At 35.8% G+C, this 22,345-nt stretch overlaps 1 protein-coding gene and 1 long non-coding RNA gene across 8 annotated transcripts in view; one reads left to right on the forward strand and one right to left on the reverse strand.

The window, feature by feature from the left end:
* Nucleotides 1-22,345, reverse strand: part of LOC106059772 (mucin-16-like) — a 172,223-nt gene that overhangs the window by 147,087 nt on the left and 2,791 nt on the right. For all 4 annotated transcript variants that reach the window (XM_056003652.1, XM_056003651.1, XM_056003654.1 and 1 more), the window contains exons 2-3: nt 20,129-20,299; nt 1,882-2,001 (exon numbers count right to left, since the gene is read on the reverse strand). In XM_056003652.1, coding sequence (XP_055859627.1) covers nt 1,882-1,960 — 79 coding nt within the window. In that variant the 5' untranslated portion in view covers nt 1,961-2,001; nt 20,129-20,299. The remainder of the gene's footprint in view (nt 1-1,881; nt 2,002-20,128; nt 20,300-22,345) is intronic.
* LOC129921631 (uncharacterized) overlaps nt 1-22,345 on the forward strand; it is a 151,658-nt gene that overhangs the window by 91,999 nt on the left and 37,314 nt on the right. The window contains exon 3 of one of the 4 annotated variants that reach the window (XR_008773573.1): nt 21,325-21,446. The exons of 2 other annotated variants lie outside the window; for them this stretch is intronic. This is a non-coding gene — a long non-coding RNA (uncharacterized LOC129921631). Of the gene's footprint in view, nt 1-3,175; nt 3,333-21,324; nt 21,447-22,345 lie in introns of all 4 variants that reach the window. One more of the 4 variants, XR_008773571.1, reaches the window with a different exon arrangement.

Genomic DNA, 22,345 nt, shown 5'->3' on the forward strand with positions numbered 1-22,345 from the left:
TGGACTACTTCGCACATTCTTTCTCCTAGAGGAATACCTGGTGGTAAGCCGAACTTAATCACAAGTTCCATCTTAATTACTTTTGTATATTTCCATTGGATTTTATCATGTGGATTTTGCTTAGTTCATTTATATTTAATTAGTGCATTGTGTATTTCTCACTGGCGTAAGTAGAAAACATAAACATGTCCTATGTATATATTTTAGTATTGCATTAATCTATTAATGCTACGTTGCTCAATTGATCATTGATGCAACCATGTATATATTTGTACACCTTATTTTATTTCCTTTATCTCGGTTGATCGCCTTGATGATCTTACTAGCGCACTGATACTGCGTCTAGAAGAGAGATACGAGTTATCTCCCCTGTAACGAATTATCTCCCCTTTACTCATTTTACTCTAATGAGAGTTGCGACGCTTGAAGGGACATTCAAGCACGCTCCATTGTTCTCGACCCACGGTCATATGTAAACAAACCATCTGGATCGCTGACCACCGCCCAACTCACCCCCCCCTTTTTCTTTCTCTATCCACCTGTGTTGTTTATTTGAGATTATTATTTCCCCTTCTATGTACATTTTTATATTATTACGTTCCCTTTTATGTACATTTCTATATTGCTACTATCTGCCATCTATTTTCCCAAATCCCATTTGTCATCATCTCCTCATTATGCTCTAAAGCAATTTTACCAATCTGACGAATGCACCTCAGTCGAGGGCATCGATAAGATGCATGAGAGACATGTCCTAACTTGTCTTTGTTTATCCGCAGCCTCCCTCAGGTGTCTGCCTATTTATGTGCTGAGTGCTATCCAGCACTGCACTGTCCTACTGAGACCTGCCTATTTATTTGCTGTTGCGGTTCAGTGTCTACACGACACTACTCAACTCTACTACTTGGCGCTATCGGCATTGCCCGCCTATTCGACAGCCCACCTGTCAAGCTATTAGGTGCGACGTCCCTATGGGCTCAGGTCTGTGTGAGACGTCATAGCTACGCCAACCCTCTGCAACTCACTGGACATATCCTGTCAACTACGCTGCCCACGGCAGATCCGCTCTGCCCGCAGTAACCTTGTGCCCACGGTAGCCGGCCACCCGCCCTACTGTGCCCACTACAGATATTAGATTTTGGGGATTGAGACTCCACAAGAACTATATCGCCGGCGTCCCTCTATCCGCTAGAGCGCCACCTCCAGCTGCAGAACCTCAAGCCAGGACACAGCCAGCTGCGACATCAACAGGAATACCAGCTAAGTCAGAGGACAAAGTGACATACTCTCTTATTATGTGCAAGAGTGATGATTTAACGTAGAATATACTAGAGATAAATGCAAACCCTCCCCCTTTTTATTATTATATGTATATTTATGTAAATAAATATCCTTTATTTTAACTTTTGTATCTATCTTTCATTGCTTTGTCTCGTTGCGTGTCTGCTCCCGATTCATATGCTGATAAGTGGGGGTGTGATAGCATTAAAAATAATCATCCCCTAGACATAAAACGTGCCAAACACACGTCACATTTCCCCACCTGTCACAACATATATGGCTAAATTTGTTGGGTCTCAACCCCTTAAATAATTTTTAACGCTATTAACGCTAGTAATAAGTAAGGAATTATATTTAGACTATTAAAATCTTTGTTACATACTGTGTTCTCGACACACTATCTTTATTTTTTCTTTTTTTTTATTCTGTCGCATTATAGGTCAACATACTTGCTTTATATTTTTACATATTTCAAAAATCGCCACGAATGAATTGGTATCAACAAAAAAAAAGAAATAATGGAACTACACTTAATAAAATAATATACTAAATGTAAATTTTATGATAAGATAACGGTTTTCACGTTAACACAACGCATACCTGTAGCTATATTCCAGTTCATGCAGCAGACGATTACAATGAACCAAAACAAAGGCTTGATCTTCACAAATGTCTTCATTTTTGTTAGTGTCCAATCTTTCCCATGTATATGTCCTCAATCTGTTGGATAGTTACAATATTTATAACGTAATAGATAATGTTAATAGTAAATTACTCCTTGTAACACATCTATCCATAGGGCAGATGACGTAATAGGCATCATTTTCTATGGTCAAAGATTAACGAGATTAACCTTGCTCAACTTATGGTATCCTAAATATCCTGAAGTTCAAAATCCTCGGTTCGTAAGCCAGACGCTTTACCACTCTGCCACCACATTATATTGTAATATTGACATTTAGAATTATTTCAAATATATTTTTTTAAAAGCTTGAATATTTGTTTTCGTGGGGCTTTGACTACGACTGCTTTATTAATCTGAATTGGTCACGCGTTAGGATTACATTTGCTCTTCTTGTTTTAAACAAGACTATGGCCTACACACTCTTTAAGATAACAACCACTGTACACAAAGAAATTGTTTAACGTCCTCAGCTTATAGCCATCTTGATCCAATTCAGGAGCACGTGATGCTGTCACACTGAATAAGGAACAATAAGCTTTGTTTCTGCTTTGATTGACAAAAGAAACTAATTTAGAAACACATCGCAGAAGTTTGAAATAGAAAGGCTTTTTCGACTTTATTGTGGCGTCGTTACAAATGGTAGAAAAGTGAGTGTGGTTACAAATGGTAGAAAAGTGAGTGTGGTTACAAATGGTAGAAAAGTGAGTGTGGTTACAAATGGTAGAAAAGTGAGTGTGGTTACAAATGGTAGAAAAGTGAGTGTGGTTACAAATGGTAGAAAAGTGAGTGTGGTTACAAATGGTAGAAAAGTGAGTGTGGTTGCAAATGGTAGAAAAGTGAGTGTGGTTACAAATGGTAGAAAAGTGAGTGTGGTTACAAATGGTAGAAAAGTGAGTGTGGTTACAAATGGTAGAAAAGTGAGTGTGGGTTATCGACGCTTATTTAAGAAGAATGTCTCGGCGGTACAACAGTTTGGATGGCATATTCCGTTTCTACATTTTTGCAAATGTCAGCAGATTTTGTATTGTTGTCAAACTCTTAAAAAACAAAAACAAAGTCAAGATGTTTATTTTGAAGCGCTTTGTTTTGTTAAACTCCCATTGCTAGAGTTACAAGATGAACTATTCATAAAGGTTTGCTGTTTGTTATCACCGTCACTATTACAATCATGTGAGTGAGGGCTTTCGAGGCTCCAATCTTATATTCCAGAACGCCCTGGACAGAAGCCTGCGGCGGTGGGCCATGCATATTTGGCATCATACAGGTCAAGAATTCAGCAAGTGTGGAAGAGTCGAAATCAAAAAGAATATGTGGCAGTTTCCTTCCTGCAACGGGAACTGTGAGTTGAGATTTGGCCTGAGCCTTGGTAATATTAACTTTTATGTTTTGCTTTTCGTAATAGCAAGTACATATTTCTATGAATTAGGAGGCGCGATGGCTGAGCGGTAAAGCGCTTGGCTTCCGAACCGGGGACCGGGGTTAGAATCCTGGGATTTTTTTTTATTTTTGGGATCTTTGGGCTCCCCTGAGTCCGCCCAGCACTAATGGGTACCTGACATTAGTTGGGGAAAAGTATAGGCGGTTGGTTGTTGTGCTGGCCACATGACACCCTTGTATGCCGTAGGCGAGAGAAACAGATGACCTTTACATCATCTGCCCTATTGACCACAAGGTCTGAAAGGGGAACTTTACTTTTTTCTTTACTTGATATTAGAACTTTCCCTAACTTTCTTTGTCATGTAATTGGGACATATGTGATCTTCCATTGTGAGCAAAGAAAATAATTTAAATTTAGAAATAAAGTATTGTTTTAAAGTATCAAACTTAGTTACTCTGTCTCTACATGGAATATTATTAACTTGATGTGTAAAAATTGCGCAATGTGATTTATAATTTCGGGATCTTTGGTCTCTAATGGGTACCTGACATTAGTTGGGGAAAAGTAAAGGCGGTTGGTCGTTGGGCTGGCTACATGACACCCTCGTTAACCGTAAGCCACAGAAACTAATGACCTTTACATCATCTAATTCTACCCTATAGACCACTAGGTCTGAAAGGGGAACTTATTTCTATGAATACACTTCCAGTCCTATATTTTTATGATGTTCATAGTTCGCTATTTGATAAATGATTCAAATAAAAAGGAAGGTATAAATAGTATACATATTTTTAACAGGAATATCATAGTTAATAAACTACAAATATTGATAATCACTGTTTTATCGCCCACGATACAAATGCATATTTAAAGTACGATTTCCTGTCCAATGAACGAGGTCCGGCATGTTGCCTGTCGATTTTATGACCTTTGTACCAATCTGCCATGCCTTTCCCCACAAGCGTCGCACACAGTGGTGACACCATTTTCAAGGCTAGTAGCGATAGATTGTAAGAACACGAAATAACTCCCTTGTGCAACTCTGCCTCCGGACTCGCCACATCAGGGGTAAACGGGCAATCACTAAAGGAGCCGTCATCTCGTAGAACAGAGGGTGATTACATGATCATCTAGTCGAAGGAAGACAGCTGGACAGAGAGGTTGCTAAATAGCCAATTTTATTCCTGGCCTCTGGTAGAAATCCTTCTTTGTCAAGAATGTCCTGGGGCTTTGACTCGACTTTGTTGGTGCATTTAAAGAGAAGCAGTATACAATTGATCGGTACGTGACGTTTTGGCGCGAGACGTTTTGGCGCTGGGGACGTTTTGGCGCGAGATATAATTTGACGATAATTTAATAAGCACGTAGCGTTTATAACGAATTTATAGCGTATTTATTTCACTCTACCATAATATTGTATGTATAGTATGAATTCTAACACCGTCCAGCGAATTTTTTTTAAAAATAAATATAAAGGTTTTGCTTATTTCATGAATATAGGCCTATAATAAGTCAGATTCCAGAATGTTAATGTTTTAGAAAATAAGGAGGCGCGGAGTCTGAGCGGTAAAGCGCTTGGCTTTTTAACCGGGTGTCCCGGGTTCCAATCCTGGTTCAGACTGTGGGTTTTTAATTTGGGGATCTTTGGGCGCCTTTGAGTCCACCCATTAGTTGGCGGAAAGTAATGGCGGTTGGTCGTTGTGCTTTCCACATGACACCCTCGTAAACCGTAGGCCACAGAAACTAATGACCTTTTTACATCATCTGTCCTACAGATCACAAGGTCTGAAAGGGGGAACGTTACATTACTTTCCAGAAAATAATGGCGATCGAAATTAAGAAACAAATTATCTTCTTATCACAGCATGCCCCGTATCTACCCGCTATCCACTTCATTATTAAAACTAATTCTGCATTGAACATTTAACTAATAGCAGAACAAAAAAAAGCAAGGTATTGAGGGTTTCCTCAATATATTCTGGTTGAAGAAATGAAATGTTTCTGTAAACTTAACAATTCATATTCGAAACATGTAAAAAGTGGAGACATCTGTAAATATGCCTTCAACGTCATCGTTTGATACATAAGTCAAGATGCTTATATTCATTGGTTACAGAACAAGATAATGAGACCAATTTCCTTAACTATCCTACAGGGTACAGTGATGGGAAAGACAAAAAAAAGAAAAGTAGTGTGCATTGTTTTTTTGTTTCATTAGGTTGCACAATGAAAGAAAAATGTGTTAAATCGTCTAATGTTATCTATGATGTTTTTTATGGCGTGCCAAGTCCACCAACACCCAATGTTGTACTTTATACTATTGTTGGGGGCACTCATTCTTTATACTGTCATCTACTCTATGGGGACTCAGCGGTACACAAGACTGTGCAAGTGTATCTGCTACGATGCTGTCCTCTAGGTACATCAACCAACCTTAGGGGAATTCCCAATGTTATGAATGCTATTTAGATGTTCATCTCACAGTAGGATCGTCTTATTCAGCCCTTACCAGCCAGCATTCATCTTTTATTCTTAATGTGACCTCTTCAGCTCTGCCCTTTATACTGCCAAGACGCTTCACTTCCTGTTTTGCTAGGCAGCCCTTGCACTAACCCTAAATACATGTACTTAATGTATCAGTGAGGCTAATAAACAGAGCACACTTCTACATGACTGCTTTTCATTGGCTTCTCTTGCATACATTTTAATGCCGTTGCATTGTATGTTTGGGAAAATGTATGGCAATACCTTTATACAGTCTAGCAATAGAAGGCAGTCCATAAACTGCCATGTAACCACGGGCTGGCTTCCTTGCTATGTTTGACGTATGAACTAAATGTGGACAAAAGGTAAAGTATACACACTGTCTAGATGTGAAACATTAGAAATGTCTCTTTCACATAAAGATATTGGAAAGCACATAACTTCCGTGTTTCTTTTCATGATAACATGTGATAGGTTCTATTGTCAAAGTTTGGTTTTAGTTTTCAAATGTTGTTGACTTGAAGAGAAAATACAAGAACTAAAGAACATAGAGCTACAGAAGAATCCGGGACACTTGTCCTCTGTCACACGTATACTAGAGACCACATTTTCTCTATCTAATTTAAAACATTACCCACATGTTCTCTATCACATGACCTCTATCAAATGTATAACATTACCCACATGTTCTCTATCACATGACCTCTATCAAATGTATAACATTACCCACATGTTCTCTATCACATGACCTCTATCAAATGTATAACATTACCCACATGTTCTCTATCACATGACCTCTATCAAATGTATAACATTACCCACATGTTCTCTATCACATGACCTCTATCAAATGTATAACATTACCCACATGTTCTCTATCACATGACCTCTATCAAATGTATAACATTACCCACATGTTCTCTATCACATGACCTCTATCAAATGTATAACATTACTCACATGTTCTCTATCACATGACCTCTATCAAATGTATAACATTACCCACATGTTCTCTATCACATGACCTCTATCAAATGTATAACATTACCCACATGTTCTCTATCACATGACCTCTATCAAGTGTATAACATTACTCACATTTCCTCTATCAAATGTATAACATTACCCACATGTTCTCTATCACAATTCCTCTATCAAATGTATAACATTACCCACATGTTCTCTATCACATGTCCTCTATCAAATGTATAACATTACCCACATGTTCTCTATCACATGTCCTATATCAAATGTATAACATTGCCCACATGTTCTCTATCAAACTTCCTCTATTAAATCTATAACATTACCCACATGTTCTGTATCACATTTCCACAATCACATATATAACATTACCCTCATGTTCTCTATCACATGTCCTATATCAAATGTATAACATTACCCACATGTTCTCTATTACATGACCTCTATCAAATGTATAACATTACCCACATGTTCTCTATCACATGTCCTATATCAAATGTATAACATTGCCCACATGTTCTCTATCAAACTTCCTCTATTAAATCTATAACATTACCCTCATGTTCTGTATCGCATTTCCACAATCACATATATAACATTACCCTCATGTTCTCTATCACATGTCCTATATCAAATGTATAACATTACCCTCATGTTCTCTATCACATGACCTCTATCAAATGTATAACATTACCCACATGTTCTCTATTACATGACCTCTATCAAATGTATAACATTACCCACATGTTCTCTATTACATGACCTCTATCAAATGTATAACATTACCCACATGTTCTCTATTACATGACCTATATCAAATGTATAACATTACCCACATGTTCTCTATCAAATGTATAACATTACCCACATGTTCTCTATTACATGACCTCTATCAAATGTATAACATTACCCACATGTTCTCTATTACATGACCTCTATCAAATGTATAACATTACCCACATGTTCTCTATTACATGACCTATATCAAATGTATAACATTACCCACATGTTCTCTATCAAATGTATAAAATTACCCACATGTTTTCTATCACATGACCTCTATCAAATGTATAACATTATGTAATAAGAAATAAAGGAACACTGAAGAGTAACCTAAAACAAGGCTTTATTAAACTAGAACGACACATGAACTGACGAAAGAGACTTGGACAGTAGCACACTAGATCAATGTTGTGAACACATTCTCACGACGTTACACAAACATAAACAAATAGTAACTATTTCACCACATTCACCCCGCCTATAATTAAAATAGCAAGTATAGTAATATAGTAGGCCAATAGCATAAATAAAAGAGAATGCCAGTGCATGTTATATAATAGATCAATAAACAGTGTCGAAATTTTAATTTCTCTTGTAAACATTAATAAATGGTGATACAAAGAAACCTAAAAACCAGTATCTGTTGTATGACTTATAAACAATTACTAGTTTCTGTTTTAAGTATTAACAAATAGTGTAGTAAGTAGACATGTACGTAAGTAAGTGAACAAGTAAACTCTAGTATCAGTAGCAAGAGATAAACAATGCCAGTTTATGTAGAACATATGTAGTGCAATAAAGAAACAACTCTAGACTCTATAGTTCGGTCTGGTTCTTCTCTCTCTTAAGTTGTAACGGGGTTGACTATCCTGTTCTACAGTTTGGGAGTCACTAGTGAGTTCCTGAGCGTCAAGTGGGGTATTTTCAAGAGGAAGCGCTCGGAGGTCCTCAGAGCCTACCAGGGGTTCTTTCCTTTCTTGTATCACCGTAGGGGTGTTGACTGGTACTTCCGTGTTTTGAGTTTCTGGAGGATATTCATTATCCTCACTCTGAGGGAAGAACGAAGGTTCACTTGTTGTTGTGGATGGGGAGGGGGTGGGAGCCAAGCGTCTTAGAGAGACCGTCTCCTCTTTATCGCTGGGCAACCGTACGACGGCATATTGGGGGTTACACATCAGCAATTCGACTTCCTCCGAGAGAGGATCATACTTTGAAGATCGGTTCTCTCTTCTCAGCAAAACTCGACCTGGGCTAGATAGCCAAGTGGGGATAGATATCCCGAAGGAGGATTTCCAGTTGAACCGGAAAACTCTCTCATGTGGAGTTTCGTTTGTTGCCGTAGATAGTAATGATCTAATCGAGTATAGGGCCTGGTTCAAGACAAGCTCCCATCTTGAGATCGGAAGATCGAGGTCTTTCAGTGCTAAAGTAACAGCGTTCCATAGAGTTTTGTTTAGTCGTTCAATTTGTCCGTTGCCTGAAGGATTAAAAGCTGTTGTTCTACTTGTAGCTATTCCCCTCTCGTGCAGAAAGGATTGCACCTCCCTAGACATAAAGGACGTACCTCTGTCAGAATGGACGTACTCTGGCATCCCAACTAAGGAAAACAGCTGATTTAAACACTTTATGACAGTAGATGAGGACATATCGGGACATGGGTAGGCAAATGGGAAGCGTGAGTACTCATCCACCATTGTTAATAAGTATTTGTTGTGAGTAGCAGATGGGAGTGGCCCCTTAAAATCAATGCTTACTCTCTGAAATGGTTAGGTAGCCTTGATGAGGGTGCCTGAAAACTGTTTGAAGAATCTAGGCTTCAGTTCAGCGCAAGTTTTACATTGGTTTACCACTTTGCGGACGTCCTCGCAGGAAAAAGGTAAGTTCTTAGTCCTAACGAAATGGAGAAGTCTCGTGACCCCTGGGTGACAGAGGTTGTTGTGTAACAGTTTGAGGTCTTCTCCAGTCATTGCTGACGCAAAGTGGTTCCTTGAAAAGGTATCCGCCGCAGCGTTTTGTTTCCCGGGTCGATATACGACGTCATATTGGAAACAACTAAGCTCCAGTCGCTTTTGAGGTCAAATAATAAATTGTAATAAGAAATAAAGGAACACTGAAGAGTAACCTAAAACAAGGCTTTATTAAACTAGAACGACACATGAACTGACGAAAGAGACTTGGACAGTAGCACACTAGATCAATGTTGTGAACACATTCTCACGACGTTACACAAACATAAACAAATAGTAACTATTTCACCACACATTAGCCACATGTTCTCTACCAAATGTATAACATTACCCACATGTTCTCTATCAAATGTATAACATTACCCACATGTTCTCTAACACATGACCTCTATCACATTTCCAAAATCACATATATAACATTACCCTCATGTTCTCTATCACATGACCTCTATCAAATGTATAACATTAGCCACATGTTCTGTATCAAATGTATAACATTACCCACATGTTCTCTATCACATTACCTCTATCAAATGTATAACATTAGCCACATGTTCTCTATCAAATGTATAACATTACCCTCATGTTCTCTATCAAATGTATAACATTACCCACATGTTCTCTAACACATGACCTCTATCAAATGTATAACATTAGCCACATGTTCTCTTACACATGACCTCTATCAAATGTATAACATTAGCCACATGTTCTTTATCAAATGTATAACATTACCCACATGTTCTCTATCAAATGTATAACATTACTCACATGTTCTCTATCACATGACCTCTATCAAATCTATAACATTACCCACATGTTCTTTATCACATGACCTCTATCAAATCTATAACATTACCTACATGTTCTCTATCACATGACCTCTATCAAATCTATAACATTAGCCACATGTTCTCTTTCACATAACCTCTGTCAAATCTATTACATTACCCACATGTTCTCTATCAAATGTATAACATTACCCACATGTTTTCTATCACATGACCTCTATCAAATCTATAACATTACCCACATGTTCTCTATTACATGACCTCTATCAAATCTATAACATTACCCACATGTTCTCTATCACATGACCTCTATCAAATCTATAACATTACCCACATGTTCTCTATTACATGACCTCTATCAAATCTATAACATTACCCACATGTTCTCTATTACATGACCTCTATCAAATCTATAACATTACCCACATGTTCTCTATTACATGACCTCTATCAATCCTATAACATTACCCACATGTTCTCTATCACATGACCTCTATCAAATCTATAACATTACCCACATGTTCTCTATTACATCACCTCTATCAATTCTATAACATTACCCACATGTTCTCTATCACATGACCTCTATCAATTCTATAACATTACCCACATGATCTCTATCACATGACCTCTATCAAATCTATAACATTACTCACATTTTCTTTTTTCCCATTTGTAACATTATCCATATGTTCTATATCACAACTATAATATTAGACACATGTAATATATCACATCTATAACATTAGCCACATGATCTATACTTCATATAAATGTATAACACTAGCAGTACACGATGAATTATTCCCAGGCTTTTTTTTTTTTTTTATTAAGGCCGAAACACCCCTTCTATTTTTTTAGTTAAAAAAAAAAAACGGGCCACATTGAAACGATCAACCTAACAGACATTTTAGCTCGTGAATTAGTGTATCTCTTACAATGAAATGATTGCTTGCGGTTTCCGCTTATAGGGGTCCCAGTGTTGCGATTCTGTCAATAGCCGTTCTTATTGAGCATCTAGGAGGTAAAAGAAACCTGTGTACGAGATTTCATGCGGATAGGTACGTTAATTTAAGGGATCTCGTGATCGATGAATCAGTGAGCGGTAACTTACAAATAGATAGTAGATTTACTGGATAATCTTATAGAGGGAGACAAATCCATAAATAACAAGGTTTTAGGTGTATCCGTAGTACAGAATAATGAAGTAATGATAGACAAAGCTTTTCAATAAACCAACTAATATTATGTATGCACTCTTTAGCACTGTAGAATTCAATGAGTTCTACACTCTTTTGCTTCTAGCAACGAGTTAAATTTTTATTATTATTAAGTTGGCAGCAATATGGCGTCCTTGACATTGTTTCTTTGGTCTATTTACTTTAAAATCTCTTTTTGAGCGTTCAACACCCAACAATGTCTCTATAGTGATTCTACAAGTGACAAAGCCTTTTGACAGTGATTCTACAACAAGTGACAAAACCTTTTGACACTGTAAAATATGGTGAGACTAAATAAAGCAGAAAATACGTAGCAGAGCTAAGCGTAGAGTAATAAAAAAAAGTCTACCATTCAGGTAGCCTACCAGCTATGGTTGCATCCCAAGTTTGTAATCGGACATTCTGGTCTCAAATGGGCTTTATTAAGCACAATGTCATACGTTTCTGCGCACTAGTCGTTTTGGCGCTAAATGTGTTAGGAACATTATATAAGCTTATGTTCAATTTGTACAATGATACCACATACATTTCAATGTTTCCTAGTGTGTTTGTGTGCAGATGGCAACTGGGTTCAAGTAGTCGTGTGAAACACTGAACCTCATCCTTAATCTTCTGAATGGAAGACATTGCTTCATTTTCTTGTATGCGTGCTTGTGTTCAAACGCGACGTTTTATCTGAAGATCAACATTCTTTTCCTTCATTAGATTTTTGGATTTAAGTTTTTTTTTTTGTTTTTTTTTTGCGTATCTTCTTATCTTATCTTATATAATACAGACGTTACTTTAAAAAAGAAGATGGTTACGTCCTACGCGTCATGCATTTAGTCATGCATATTAACCAATGACTTAAATTCTGCCAAGTCACTGATTTTCCTTGCTAGCTCAGGCAACCCATTCCATGCTCTAATAGCACTAGGGAAGAAGGAGTATTTGTACAAATTTGTCCTAGCATATGAACGAGAAATATGCCTTTATCTTTGTGTTTTTCTGAGTATTTTATTAAATTTTGTTTTTGTATTGGAAGATTATTTTTCAGTGTTTTATGTATAATTGCAGCTTTACTTTTGAGTCTTCTGTCCTGAAGGCTTTCTAAATTTTGTGATTTTTACTAAAGGTGTTACTCTAGTCAAATGTGAATATTCGTTTGTTATGAATCGCACTGCTCTATTTTGTGTTTGTTCCAGTTTCTTAATGTTTTCTTGAGTCGAGGGCCCCAAACAGAGGATGCATATTCTATTATTGGCCTAACCAAGGTTAAATAATATTTTAGTTTTATGTTCTTATTTGATTTATAGAAATTTCTTTTAATAAATCCTAATGCTTTGTTTGATTTTTTTTTATAGTTTCAGCAATATATGGATTCCATGATAGTTTTTCATTTATTATAACACCTAGGTATTTTGCGTTTTTAGTCTGTGTTACTGGTTTGCCATGAATAATATAAGTGGAATTAATTTGTTTTAGTTTTTTTTTTTTACTCTTAACAACTGACATTTTTCTGGGTGGAAAGACATGCTCCAATTTGATTCCCATTTCTGTAATTCATCTAATTCTCTTTGTAAAATATCTGTGTCTTATGTTGTTTTTATTGTTCTATATATTATGCAATCGTCTGCAAATAATTTGACTTTTGTTCCTGAAGTAATGCAATTTGGTAAATCATTTATGTAAATCTTATCTTATCTTATATAATACAGACGTTACTTCAAAAAAGAAGATGATTACGTCCTACGCGTCATGCATTTAGTCATGCATATTAACCAATGACTTAAATTCTGCCAAGTCACTGGTTTTCCTGGCTAGCTCAGGCAACCCATTCCATGCTCTAATAGCACTAGGGAAGAAGGAGTATTTGTACAAATTTGTCCTAGCATATGGGACGAGGAATGTGCCTTTATCTTTGTGTCTTTCAGAGTATTTTATTAAATTTTGTTTTTGTATTTGAAGATTATGGTTCAGTGTTTTATGTATTATTGCTAATTTACTTTTGAGCCTTCTGTCCTGAAGGCTTTCTAAATTTAGCGATTTTACTAAAGGTGTTACTCTAGTCAAATGTGAATATTCGTTTGTTATGAATCGCACTGCTCTATTTTGTGTCTGTTCTAGTTTCTTAATGTTTTCTTGAGTTGAGGGGTCCCAAACAGAGGATGCATATTCTATTATTGGCCTAACCAAGGTTAAATAACATTTTAGTTTTATGTTCTTATTTGATTTATAGAAATTTCTTTTAATAAATCCTAATGCTTTGTTTGATTTTTTTGTAGTTTCATCAATATGTGGATTCCATGACAGTTTTTCATTTATTATAACACCTAGGTATTTTGCGTTTTTAGTCTGTGTTACTGGTTTGCCATGAATAAGATAAGTGGAATTAATTTGTTTTAGTTTTTTTGTTACTCTTAACAACTGACATTTTTCTGGGTGGAAAGACATGCTCCAATTTGATTCCCATTTCTGTAATTCATCTAATTCTCTTTGTAAAATATCTGTGTCTTGTGTTGTTTTTATTGTTCTATATATTATGCAATCGTCTGCGAATAATCTGACTTTTGTTCCTGAAGTAATGCAATTTGGTAAATCATTTATGTAAATTAAAAATAGTAGTGGACCCAAGACTGTTCCTTGAGGTACACCTGAGTTTACTGTTATCGGTGTTGATTTAGAGCCATTTATTATTACAGTTTGTTCTCTCCCTATCAGAAAGTCTTTAATCCACTGATGCAGTGGACCATTAATGCCGAAATATTTTAATTTTTTAAGCAAACTATGGTGGTGAACTTTGTCAAAAGCCTTAGAAAAATCTAGTAAGATAGCATCTATTTGTTCACTATTATCTAAACCTTTTGAAAAATCATCAATTAGTCCTATTAGTTGTGTTTCACATGATCTATATTTCCTAAAGCCATGTTGGTATGGTGTGAGGACATTATGTTTGTCTAAGTGGTTTATGATGTTGCTACATATTATGTGTTCTAGGATTTTACATGTGATGCTGGTAAGTGATACTGGTCTGTAGTTTCCTGGGTCAGATTTTTCTCCTTTTTTAAATAGGGGGGTGACATTAGCTTCTTTCCAGTCCTTTGGTACTCTGCCCTGGTTAAGCGAAGCCTGAAAGAGTATTTTGAACACTGGGGCTAGCTCATTACTTAGTTTTTTTGAGTAATCTAGCTGGAATGCCATCAGGTCCAGACGCTTTATTTGGTTTGGTGTTGCTAATAGTTTTTGGATTCCATTTTCTTGTACTTCTATATATTCTATGTTGTCTACTTGGTTCAAATTAAATAAGATATCTTTGTCTCCTGGGTCTGAGAATGCTGATGCAAAGTATTTGTTTAGGATGTTTGCTTTAGTTCCATTATCATTATGTATTATGTTATGTTCATCTTTTAATGGCGCTATGCCTGTTGTTTCCATTTTCTTAGACTTAACGTATGACCATAGGGTTTTGTTGTTATCTTTAGATATTACATTGTTTATGTATTCACTCTGCAGCTGTCTGCTTACTTTTAGGGTTAGGTGTTTAATTTTCATATACTTTTTGTAAACTCTTTCTGCCTTAGCTTCTTTAAATTTTCTATATGGGTTTTACTTCTGTTTACAAAACTTCTTTAGTCTATTATTAAACCAGCATTTATTTATTTTTGTTTAATGTGCATTTAGTTGGTATATGATTTTCTATAATGCTTTTAAGATGGTTTTTAATGAAATTCCAGAGGTCATCGACTGGTTGGTTAATGTATTTTTCTAATAAGAATGTTTGTTGAAAGTTTAGTGCAGCTTGGTGTAGTTGTGTCAGGTTACATTTATTACAGAGTAAGATTTTTCTTTTGGGTTTTGTATTGGCTACTGCTTTTATCTGACTGTGTATTTTTATGATCTCATGGTCTGATAGACCAGGGATAATATCATAGTCAACTACTAATCCAGGCGTAATTACTGTTATGTCACTTAACTTCATAATGTGTGGATTTTAATAGTGTCCAAAAAACTAAATGAAACAATACTAGAGAAAATCTTGATACTTTTTTTGTTCAGACAAAAATTAATTTATTTAATAATTTCCAACTAAATATAAAGAGAAAAAATAAGTATGTCATCCCTTTGTACATATAATTCAAGAGAGAAGGGAAACATTGCCGGCCTCGGGTAATTGGAGGCCCTAGGCGAAGTGAATTGGGTGGCCTCAAATGAAATTTAAAAAAAATAAAGACCGAAAATTGTGCACTGAATTAAAAACATTGCTGTATTTATATCTAAATCAACAAATGTTCCATTCATACAGTTCCAATTCACAAATATACTTCATGGACGATTGACCAGACCAGAAGTAACGTTTCTACTTTCCACCCAAAGGAAGAAACAATTAACAAGTAGATCTAAACCTTGGTGAATAAATCATTCATCACAGTAGAGACTTAGAGCTAGACTAGTTGACATACAGCCATAGAGTTCTGCTATGGTGAATATTTGTTCCATGTTTTGCAATTTTTTCTCTGAGTCCTGTGAGAGACACCCACTAATTAGAGGCCATAAGAGGTTGCTTAGTTTGCCTAAGGCTGGCCCTGGGGCGTATCAGTTCGTAGTATTACGGTATCTAACGTATCATACTAAACTACAGTATACTAGAAAAGCATGTTTATTATAAACTAGACATATGTTACCCGCGACCCGCGGGTCTTTATATGCGCATTACTGTCGATATAGTCACTGAGAGTGTTTTGTAAACAATTAAACGAAATAATAATGTAATAAGTAAAGCGAATGTGTCAATGTAAAAATAGTGTGAATGAAGCTATCAAATCAAAATAGCTAATAGGCTTAATTAAATCCTTTTTTTTTTCAAATTAAAACATTTGCTTGTAGGCCTACATATATTTGATTAAAATTTGAGATGAATAGACTAAATTTTGTTCATGTGTATAAAGTATAAAGTAGATCTTGAGGTAGACGTAGATCTAAATCTACACTAATCTAGAGTTCTGTGCTGCGCATGCGTGAACTTTTTTTCATGAATGAATATAGGCCTATCTCAACACGGCTACGCAGCTTTAGCGAACAGCGAACGAATGTATTAAAAATGCTTTAGAAAAACAAATTTGAATGTTAATTTGATTAAAATATCAAATGAATGGACAATAATTAGTATGTTTATGTGTTAAAGCATAAAACTATCTTTGCGAAAAGAAGTTTTATCATCTTAGAGTTCAGTAAGAGTTTTAGACCTAGGCCTAGGAATAGACTCAGACCTCAGAAGAGAGATGTGTTAATGTGTAACCATTTGGTAATGTCTAATGAAAGAATGTTCGCCAGGAAATCTGTAGATATCAGGAACTAATTTATGTAAAAAATGCTTTTGAATAATCTAGTGGATTGGATTTTTATGTATGTTAAACTTAGCTAATGATCCTTTCAAGTTATTTCTCTTTCGCTACGAAAATAAAATTAGGTTTGCGAAAATGGGTTTACCCGAAGTCGATACATTCTTATCTATTAAAAACGAAAAGCTTTGTTAAATGAATGGGATTATAAAGTAACAATAAAACGAAATAATTTTTAGTACGCGATTCATGAATGAATATAGATCTAGGCCTTTAACTCGGCTTCGCAGCTTTCGTAAACGAATGTAGCTTTAGAAAACCAAATTTGAATGTTTATTTGATCAAAATATGAAATGAATGTGTTAAAGTATAAAACTATCTGTGCGAAGAGAAGTTTTATCATCTTAGAGTTGAATTAGAGTTTTAGATCTAGGGATGGGATTATAAAGTAAACAATTAAACGAATTAATATTTAGTACGCGATTCATTACTGAATTGTCTAATGAAAGAATGTTCGTCAGGAAATTTGTAATCACAGATATAAGGAACTAATTAATGTAAAAAATGCTTTTGAAACACAAAATTGAAGGTTAATTTTATTATATAATGAAATCAATGGATCTTCTTTTGTCTTTTCATGTGTCAAAGTAAAAATGTATCTGCGCAAAGTGTATTTCTTAAAATTAGATCTAGGTCTAAATCCTTTCTATCTTTTCTCATGTCAACATTGTAGACATGGCCTAGATCCATAAAATACTATAGCTGTAATAGAATCGGACAACTTTATTTTTTTTGAGGGTCTTAAGTTTGTTTTAGGGCTACAATACATACACTACGGTCTAAGTTGGTACCCAAGGAACATTCCTGCCTAGTTTTATCAAGATTGGTCAAGCGGTTTTGATGTCTATAAGTAACATACATACATACATACATACATACATACCCCTCACATTCTACTTTATAATATAGACTAGACATATGTTACCCGCGACCCGCGGGTCTTTATTTGCGCATTACTGTTGATATAGTCACTGAGAGTGTTTTGTAAACAATTAAACGAAATAATAATGTAATAAGTAAAGCGAATGTGTCAATGTAAAAATAGTGTGAATGAAGCTATCAAATCAAAATAGCTAATAGGCTTAATTAAATCCATTTTTTTTTCAAATTAAAACATTTGCTTGTAGGCCTACATATATTTGATTAAAATTTGAGATGAATAGACTAAATTTTGTTCATGTGTATAAAGTATAAAGTAGATCTTGAGGTAGACGTAGATCTAAATCTACACTAATCTAGAGTTCTGTGCTGCGCATGCGTGAACTTTTTTTCATGAATGATTATAGGCCTGTCTTAACACGGCTACGCAGCTTTAGCGAACAGCGAACGAATGTATTAAAAATGCTTTAGAAAACAAATTTGAATGTTAATTTGATTAAAATATCAAATGAATTGACAATAATTAGTATGTTTATGTGTTAAAGCATAAAACTATCTTTGCGAAAAGAAGTTTTATCATCTTAGAGTTCAGTAAGAGTTTTAGACCTAGACCTAGGAATAGACTCAGACCTCAGACCTCAGAAGAGAGATGTGTTAATGTGTAACCATTTGGTAATGTCTAATGAAAGAATGTTCGCCAGGAAATCTGTAGATATCAGGAACTAATTTATGTAAAAAATGCTTTTGAATAATCTAGTGGATTGGATTTATATGTATGTTAAACTTAGCTAATGATCCTTTCACGTTATTTCTCTTTCGCTACGAAAATAAAATTAGGTTTGCGAAAATGGGTTTACCCGAAGTCGATACATTCTTATCTATTAAAAACGAAAAGAGCGATAGCTTTGTTAAATGAATGGGATTATAAAGTGAACAATTAAACGAAATTATATTTAGTACGCGATTCATGAATGAATATAGATCTAGGCCTATCTCAACTCGGCTTCGCAGCTTTCGTAGGCGAATGTAGCTTTAGAAAACCAAATTTGAATGTTTATTTGATCAAAATATGAAATGAATGGACTTTAATTAATATGTTTATGTGTTAAAGTATAAAACTATCTGTGCGAAGAGAAGTTTTATCATCTTAGAGTTGAATTAGAGTTTTAGATCTAGGGATAGGATTATAAAGTAAACAATTAAACGAATTAATATTTAGTACGCGATTCATTACGGAATAGTCTAATGAAAGAATGTTCGTCAGGAAATCTGTAATCACAGATATAAGGAACTAATTAATGTAAAAAATGCTTTTGAAACACAAAATTGAAGGTTAATTTTATTATATAATGAAATCAATGGATCTTCTTTTGTCTTTTCATGTGTCAAAGTAAAAAACTATCTGCGCAAAGTGTATTTCTTAAAATTAGATCTAGGTCTAAATCCTTTCTATCTTTTCTAATGTCAACATTGTAGACATGGCCTAGATCCATAAAATACTTTAGCTGTAATAGAGTCGGACAACATTATTTTTTTTTTTAGGGTCTTACGTTTGTTTTAGGGCTACAATACATACACTAAGGTCTAAGTTGGTACCCAAGAAACATTCCTGCCAAGTTTTATCAAGATTGGTCAAGCGGTTTTGATGTCTATAAGTAACATACATACATACATACATACATACCCCTCACATTCTACTTTATAATATAGATAGTTTTGTGTGGTTTTTAATATCTCAATAACTTCTAACGCCAAAATGGGGGCGCCAAAAAAAAAAAAAACCCGCCGTGCACCGACCAAGACAGTTCACTGGATGACCAAATTTGTCCCTATTGTTAGCGATAGAAGAGCAATAAACTAGGTCGTACAATTTACAAAACAATGTTATTAAAATACCATAAATAGTTAAGAACTGTCGCTATCACTTACACATACTGTATACGTCAAATGTTAATTAATTGCATTTACCTTTTTTTTGAAACAATAAACAATGATTGAAAACATATGGCATTCAAATAACATAATAGTATGTACCATCATACTCTAGTTGGTGGAAAGAGACGATAACTCATGATGATACACACAAGGACACTACAAACCTTATTTGTGTAATCATGTTTTCTTTTTTTAACTAAGACCTTAATGCAGGGTTTCTCAACCGGTAGGTCGCGACCCCATTGGGGGGTCGATTAACGATTTGCCAGGGGGTCGCCTAAGACCATCGAAAATATGGACCGAGCATAAAAGGTTGAGAACCGCTGCCTTAATGTGTCATTCATAGCTAGCTACACAACTTACCGAAATAAATATCCCTACTAGGCGGAATAAGAACAACAATTATTACTCCAATCGAATAGTCTCCCTTGTTTACTTGTCCGCAAGTCGTAAATAGATATCCCTGAGATTCAGCTGTGGGTAATTCCTTTTATTTCTTTACCTCGAAAATGAACAGGGTGGCTCTCGAAAAATCTGAAAAATAGTAACGTTACAAAATATAAATAATAATAATGAATAATAAATACAATAGGAATCTGCTTATTTACAATATAAATGTAAACTTAGTCCAGAGTACAACTCTTTACTAAAACTATTCATTCAATGGATCTACATGTAAGTGGAGACGAGGCGGATGAGTAGTGAAGAATGGGCTTTTAATTTCGGAATCTTTAGGGCGCCTCTGAGTCAAGCTCTAATAGGTAGGCCCATCTGACATAAGTTGGGGAAAAGTAGAGGCAGTTGGTCGTTTTGCTGGCCACATGACACCCTCGTTAACCGTGGGCCCACAGTAACAGATGAGCTTTACATCATCTGCCCTATACATCTCGTGGTCTGAAAGGGGAACCATGATACTAACTAGAAGAAGCCTTTTGAAATCTAAACTGAATGTAATACGCAATGTAAAAAAAATAATAATTGTAATCTACAATAAGGTTAAAAAATAGAATATTTGAGATATAGACTTTTAGAATTCGGTGAACTAATCCCGACTGCTGGAAAGTCACACAGGTGGGGTTACCCTTCGAAATCTATATGTATGTGGGGCAGATCATGCTTGGTCAACATTTTCTGTAGCCAACAGTTAACGAGCTCATCCTGTGGCCAGTACAACATCTATCTGCCTTTAGGCTAAAGGGTATACTAATTTTTAATCTTTTCAATTTTTGTATGTAATCACCAAGGAATAAAATATTTTCGGCCTGTTTGAGTGTGTTTATGCTCATGTGATTGTCTTTAGGCCTTTTGTACTTTTATGCTGGTTGACCTATCATATGTGCTCACAAATTAAGCTTTAAGGGGATTGCTTTTTTTTTTTTTTGTTATTAAAATATACTGGAATCACGTCTGCTTGTGGTGTGCATATATAGGGGAGGGGGGAGAAATGAGACAAGTTGTAGCCTACATTTAGTTATCTGTCTGTCCCCCCCCCCCCTCCCGTAGAAATCGATGAACAAAAAAAAATAAAAAAATCAATGTTGCTTTGCAAATACTTCCAGAACAATCTCTAACTTTGAAACGCCTCGTCTGAAACGTCAACTAAATAATTGAATGGAACACCCCGCCACTTTGATTCCCTGACCTAGATAAGCTTGAGTTCAACTTGGGACCCGCCGGAACAGTACGTTGCATTGTTTGTTAGCGGGCAACATTTTTTTTTAAAAAGCATTCTGACACACAAAGTGTGTAAACAGCATTTTTTGAAAATATTCAAGCACACAATGTGTTTAGATGGCAAGGTTTAGCATTAATGTAAAACATGGTGAAGAAAGACATAAAACTGGGGGGATGTCGGTGGCGTAGCTAGGGTGGAGGAGGAGGGGGCGAATTTGAAAATTCCCACGGGCCTCCACTTGAGAGGGGCCCAAAATTAATGTTTTTCACATTAAATATTAAATATTACGCAAAATGCAGGGGCACCCAAAGAGTCCAAGCCTCCCGGGGCCCCAAATAATGGAAAATTTCTAGCTACGCCCCTGTGTGATGTCAAGACTGGCATAATGTATTCTAAAGTAGAGTACAGTCATTGATCTAAATACATAGATCATATCATCACAGTACAATCTTTTTACAACCATCGCACTAGTAGAAGTTGAATATTCACGCATTGTTCTAATGAATGACTAAAACCCTAAATCTTAATTTGATTATAAATAATAATGGACCCTCAGAAGACAACTGCTTCCTTTGCACGAATGTCCGGCACTCTTCTTGCATTTGCCGGCTGTTTTATATTAGTATTATTTTGTTATTGACGAAAGGGCTGGGCGGCTATGCGCTTGGCTTCTAAGCCTGGCGTCCTGGGTTCAAATCTCGGTGAAGACTTTGAATTTCGGGAATTTTAGGGCGCCCCTGAGTCCACCCAGCTATAATGGATACCTGACTTTGGGGAAAGTAAAGGCGGTTGGTTATTGTGCTGGTAATAAGACACCAGCTCCTTAACTCCCCCCCCTCCCCCCAAAAAAAACAACAACAGACGACCTTAATAATATCTGCCACTCTATAGATCGCAAGGTCTGG

Source organism: Biomphalaria glabrata, chromosome 11, assembly GCF_947242115.1.
Source record: "Biomphalaria glabrata chromosome 11, xgBioGlab47.1, whole genome shotgun sequence".
In the NCBI taxonomy this organism is placed as follows: Eukaryota; Metazoa; Mollusca; class Gastropoda; family Planorbidae; genus Biomphalaria; species Biomphalaria glabrata.